The sequence below is a fragment of the Pseudochaenichthys georgianus genome, chromosome 14 (assembly GCF_902827115.2).
Source record: "Pseudochaenichthys georgianus chromosome 14, fPseGeo1.2, whole genome shotgun sequence".
Classification (NCBI taxonomy): Eukaryota; Metazoa; Chordata; class Actinopteri; order Perciformes; family Channichthyidae; genus Pseudochaenichthys; species Pseudochaenichthys georgianus.
The window spans coordinates 20,606,493-20,613,121 of NC_047516.1; the positions used below are offsets into that span (position 1 = coordinate 20,606,493).

General features: G+C 39.1%; 1 protein-coding gene across 1 annotated transcript; it reads right to left on the minus strand.

Annotated features, from left to right (window-relative positions):
- Positions 1-432: 432 nt before the first annotated feature.
- Positions 433-6,187, minus strand: stoml3b (stomatin (EPB72)-like 3b). The gene is made up of 7 exons (XM_034099831.2): positions 6,068-6,187; positions 3,423-3,526; positions 3,240-3,312; positions 2,905-2,987; positions 2,621-2,824; positions 1,713-1,847; positions 433-896 (listed from the first exon to the last, which is right to left on the minus strand). Exons 1-7 carry the CDS (start codon positions 6,129-6,131, stop codon positions 708-710), a joined length of 852 nt encoding a protein of 283 aa, XP_033955722.1. The 5' UTR covers positions 6,132-6,187; the 3' UTR covers positions 433-707.
- Positions 6,188-6,629: the final 442 nt, after the last annotated feature.

Here is a 6,629-nt window from a genome sequence, read left to right on the forward strand (position 1 = left end):
TTACCGTACAGATCAGTCCTGCTCTAAATTGTAGTTCATTAGGTGTTGTATGTATTCTGGATACAAGGATTGTAGTAAACAGCATACTGTAAATATTCAAGACAGGTCTACAACACAAGCATGTACTTGGACAAAACTAATAGGTTTAGAGTTGGCTAGTGTTACCCTTATAGACATTGGATATGTGGATATTTCGACTTTCTTTCAACAAAGACACAGATAAAATGCTTCTCTTATATTTCTCACACATTCTAAAGTTACCAAAAGTATGCTGTTGGAAAGTAAAAAGTACAACATAGACTAATATCGCAGACATCATGTCAGGGATTTAAGATGTAAGCATTTTGATTATGAATAAAGCCTCAACTGTTAGTTTGAAGTATATTGCATGTAGTCAGTATAAAATATGCAATTGAACAACACAACATCATATAATATGAATCAGGCACATTTATTATAGTTTTAACAACACACATTGTTTTCAGAATTATTTTTTTGTCAATAACACGTACACTTTTTTCAGATAACTCTGAAGTTTATAAAAAGTTAGTAGGCCATGCCTGATCACAGCTTGACTGTTTAAACCACAAAGGCTTTTTATGATGAGTCTAAATAAAATGTCAACCATGCATAAATAGTAATTTCTATCCTGACTGTTTATTTTACAAAGAGTCACGCATGTTTAAGAGGTTGGGCAAACTGAGGTGTCACTTTCGCAGGAAGGGAGTCAACATATCCATGGGCAGGGGGAAGATGATGGTGGAGTTCTTCTCTGCTGCGATGGTGCTGAGAGTCTGCAGGTAGCGGAGCTGCAGGCCTGACGGAGACTCTGAGATCACCAGGGACGCCTCCTTCAGGGCCCGGGACGCATTCATCTCACCCTCTGCTGCGATCACCTGGACGTTGATCAAGAAAGAGAGATTAGTATGGCATTTAAATAAACTATCCTTAAAGGTCACTTATTATACTGTTTTTCATCAATATATTACAGGTCTCAGATGTATACAAAACATGTATCTGAAGTGTTTGGCTCCAAACACCAAACAGATCATTGCAGCATTACCCATAATCCCCTCTGTTTCAGCCCTGTTTCAAAAGTGCTGATTCTGTGTCTGTTACTTTATATGAAAATAAGGAGCCCCTCCCCACGCCCCTCTGAGAGAGATTTGGTTAAAAAGAACACAATGGTGCTCTAAGAGGAGATTCAGGTGATAAGGGGGGGGGGAGTTACCTTGGTTGGTGATTGGCTAATGGTTACACAAGCCGGAAAATCGTTATGACATCATAAAGTGGCCAAAAACTGATCAGCTCATTTTCAGACAGGTTTTTATAGAAATGGATCAGGACAAAAAAAGAGAGAATCTTTGTTGCTGAAACTTTCAGATTGTCTTAGGGAGGTGTGTGGTGCAGTGGACTAGTGCGTTAGTGTTCGGATCAGGTGTCCCTGGGCAAGACACTTCACCCCAAATTGCTCCAGTGGGGATTGCCCACAGTATTGAATGTGTATAAAAAGCATTTAAGTAACATGTAATGTCTTAATGCAGAGGGGGCACATGCTTATGTATAAAAGACATGAAAAAGTGGATTTTGTATAATAGGTGACCTTTAAAGCGAAAACCTAAAATATAATAATAAAAAATAATGCACATTGGGTTTTACAGGGAATTATATAAAACTGTAGGTGGGCTATGTGTCTTGCGATGTGACCCGACCTTAGCTCTGGCCTCTCGTGTAGCCTCTGCTTCTGCTGCCATGGCTCTCTGCAGCTGATGGGGCAGCTTCACGTCTTTAATCTCCACGCGCTCCACCTTGATGCCCCAGTCGTCTGTGGCTTCATCCAAATTGGCCTGAAAAACACAGACAGTGCTCAAAACTGCAGCTTACAATGGAATTGATTCAGTGATGTTTCTATACTATCCAAAAAATTAAACAAAGAGCTTTCCATCAGAGATGAATAATCAAGGGAAATTAGCTGAACAAATGTCTCTCACAATTGTGCCCTCCTTAGAGAGATCAGAGGTGTACAAATACTTCATTACTGTACTTAAGTACATTTTTCTGGTGACTTTTTACTTTGACTTCTTACATTTTTAACACAAATACCTGTACTTTCTACTTCTCACATTTTCAAAACAGGCTGGTTATTTTAGTTTGAATGTGTGTTTGGTGGCGTGATCATTATTCTTTAGAGTCATTGCGTGCCTATTGATTTGAACACGATCCGTGTATCCATCACTTCCTGGTCTTCTCTAAAGAAGAGGGACCAATGAAAACGTTGTCATGTTGCCGTCGTTCAGCATGGAAACATTCATTAGCTAACAATGACTTTAGTGTTCTATTAATATAAAAGGAGGTCAGGTACTCTTTAAAGCAGCTGCTAGTTATGGGTACTTTTTACTTAATTACATTTCAAAGCCCTCTTTACTTTCACTTGAGTAAGGAAGTTTAGTCAGTACTTCTACTTTTACCAGAGTATTTTTAATCACAAGTATCTCTACTTCTACTTGAGTAAAGGATGTGTGCACTTTAGCCATCTCTGAGAGAGATAGAGCAAAAACAAATGAAAACACTTCTCTTTTGTTCAGTCCACATTATGATTTCCTGTGAGAGTTTCCTGTACCTGCATGCTGTGAGCGATGCCCTCACGGTCGGACAGGAGCTCAGCCAGATTCTTAGTCCCCAGGACATTTCTGAGGGTGGTTTGAGCCAGCAGACGGGTGGCGAAGTCAGCATTAGCAACGTTGGCCACAGAGGCGATGGGGTCACTGACCCGGAAGTACACTACTCCGTCCACCGATACTGTAACTGAGTCCTTGGTCAGGATCTAGAGCGGGGAAACATGACATGTTTTTAAGCCTGAAGATTTGAAATATTGAATTTGTTTTTCAGTGTGCCAAACCCTACCTCTTGTGGTGGGATGTCAAATGAAACTGTTCGCAAATCCACTTTCACAATGTCATCAGTGCACGGCAAAATAAAGAAAATCCCTGTAAAAAAAACCATGAATTTACTATTTTGCATCGATATGAAATGTAACCCTTATTTTTTTTTTTTTTTTATAATTATTTAAAAAAAAAGAGGTTCTCAAAAGTCCCTACAGGTTCACACAGTAACTTCAAATCATTGAAACAAACATGGCTCTCGGATACATTGGCTAATAATACATTCGATACAATTAACAGATTCTTTTTTTTTAGCCAAAAATAAATAATTCACATTTAAATGGTATGTTTTCCTACCTGGTCCCTTAGCCTTCTTGTCTGGGATACGGCCCAGTCTGAAGATGACAGCGCGCTCATACTCCTTGACAATCTGCAAACACACCAGCAGGAACAGCACGGCGTCAGCAGTTCACACTTGAAAGGCAACACCGTTTTTTTTGCTCTTCAACCCACTGTGCTCATTTACTGTAGCGTACTCACCTTCAGACAAAACCAGATGGTGAAGGGACTGAGGAGTATTGTGAAAAACCCAGAGAGAATGACCAGGAACCAACCAATGCATCCCAAAGATCCTGTCCGTTCAGCTATAGAGACAAAGTGACAGTGTGTGTTGACAAAACTGTGCAAACTCCAAAACAAATATGAAATGAAAATAAAGGAAATGCAAATGTAGAGAACTGAACAGGCTTGTGTCATGAAAGAGAAGGATGATGGGGCGACTGTTGCTGCGAGGGGCTGCGGTCGTCTTTCAACCAGAAGGTTGTGGGTTCAATCCCAGCCCATGCAGTCAACATGTCGATGTATCCTTATTGGGCAAGATACTTAACCCTGAGTTGCCAACGGTGTGTGAATGTGTATGAATGTTAGTTCCTAGAGTTAGGTACACTGCTCTGTGTGCATGGGTGTGAATGGGTGAATGACATGCAGTATGTAAAGTGCTTTGAGGGGTCATAAAGACTGGATAAAGCGCTATATAAATACAGTCCATTTACCATAAAGGAATATGGAGAGTGGATATATCAACATCTGTCTTAAAAATCCAAGTTTGAAATCACATTGAAGTGGAAGTGATGTGTTTTGGCCCCTTTTTAACTAACACACAGGAGATAAGGAAAGCTTTTACCCCTTAGCTAATGACACAACACTCTGCAAACTATTATATCTGTATTGCACTGAAACCCCTCATAGTTTTAACCACCATTAACAGATCAGTTTTCAAGATCTTACACTGATGGACGCGGTTTACAAACAGAGGAACTCTCACACAAAGAGTGCAATCAGTGAAATGTTTACCAGTGAAACATGATCATGTGCTTCTGTAATAAAGGAAGTCATTAAGGAAGGGAAAGGTTGTACCACAGTTTCCAGCTATTTGTTTAGTCGGTACCACTTTACAATAAGAGTACGACTTTACGAATAGTTTGTCATTCATTTATTAATTAGATTGTGAACTCTTTATAAATCCTAATAAGCTTTTATAAGACATGAGATAAACAGGGCAACTGTGACCAGTTGCTTGCTAAATAGTGAGCCCACATTTATCTGTACTGATAAGCCAAATTATAAATGGTCCTAGTAAGTCATTAATAAATGGGAATGTGTTTTACACTTTACAATAAGGCTCAATTTTGGCAACTATAAATGTTAGTAACTCGTAAATACATGGTCATAAAGAGATGCCAAGAAACATCTAGTTGGAACTCAGTGAACAACAGATACCAAGGATGCTGGCTGGTGAAGAAGACGAAGTAAGCTACAATGAGGAAAATATGTTAGTTAGAAATTATTGAGCTGATTAAAGAGAAAGATAGGGGTGCAGGGGAGTTGCCCAAACGTCACAGACAAGCTCAAGAACATTTCTGTAGGTAAACAATATAAGGCTTAGTCATCTTGCCAAATAGTGAGCCTGTGTTGATGTATGAAAACTATGTTAGAACTGGTTCTTAAAGATTAATAAAGTGTTTACAACCTAATTAATAACCTAATTAGAAACCCTTTATTATCCTTTATAAGGGTAGTCTTATTGTAAAGTGGTACCGTTTAGTCTTTATCTAAGAACGATTACATTATACACAGAAGCCCTCATGTTTTTAGACACAACAGCTTTCATTTGGACATGGTCACACAGAGTCAAAGTCACATGTCTCTATGGTTCATACTTCAGCACATCAAAGTCAGAAATGGCTGATTATATTCTAATCAGTACGCATTCATGGCCAACTTCATGGCTGTCCCTCTGGTTTTCATTTCCTGACATTGTTATGTGTACCATTAAACTGTCTTTCTAGGTCAAACCACAGGAAATGCAGTTTTCAGGAAATGTTGCAAGCATTAGTGCACGTTACAGAGCATTGCAAATGCATTTAGAGTCTAAATGCATTTGCTGACTGATCCCCATGATCGATCGTAATGTGGTATTTGGTGAAAAGCAACTTATGATGATTGCTGCAATGTAATGATAGCTTCACTGTGGCAATCCTCACTATGTGTTTTGATGGAAGACATTTTAATTGGAATTATACAAATGATGTATCCGTCACCTCAGTGAAAGAGGTTGAAGTGTACACAGCACTCTATGTAGCCCGATCCCATCCAACTAATGGGCATTTACACAGAAGCCAACTGCGTGACATGACAGCTCTTATTGCCTGACTTCACATAGCATGGCCACACACACACACACACACACACACACACACACACACACACACACACACACACACACACACACACACACACACACACACACACACACACACACACACGCACGCAATTGAAGGGTAGCACACACACTCAGTCACATGCCTTTGTGAATTTTATCTTGGTGACATGTGATTTATGTCTCTATGACGATGGAGTTCTACTTTTGCCCCCCTGCCTCGCACAGGTGAGCTCCAATGTATGCATCGCACATACAATACACTGCTGCTTACATAGCTAACAATATAATGACAATGTACATTCAACTCATGCTTCAGGGAAAGGCAAACAACCCCTTTGTTGATTTAAGCCTTAAACAAGTCTGGTTTTGGTAATAGTTCAATAGAAAATTAATAATTAAACACAAGTGTGAAACATTTAAGCTCAGAAAAAAAGACAGTAAAAGAAAATCTGGTTTATCTTACATATTAAATCTTCTTTGCTCACTCCGCGTCTCTTCTGGCTTTCCACCTGGCCCTCCATTTCCATGTGTTGGTTCAGAGTGAGGGGAAGTGTGTCGAGAGGGTTTGTTGAAGTGTGTCGGATCAAGTGGGAGTCACCCAGCCTTTTAAAGCTGCAATGCTGTTTTCAAATCCAGCTCAGAGGTGTGGCTCTGACATAAACTTGACCATCAAAAGTTATCATGTAGTTAATAGTACACAACTGGATAATCTCAGTGTTTGTTTATTATATTTAGCGAGGTTTTCATGACAGAAATACATCATTTTTAGTTGTATATAAGAGGAGGTTAGGTTAAATACTAATAATATGGATAATAATTATAGTTACTTATATGCTAAGAGGTTTCCCCATTGTTACTTTGCTTAGCTAACCTACCACTCGCAACCGGATCACACATTGCAAAATAAATGTTGAAATGCTATACTTTCCTAATGTTACTTCCTACTAGAATGAGCAACTGCTATATTTTGATCTCAGTTTACACTAGATTGTATTTGATAGATTTCTTTCTGTATGTCTTTTGTA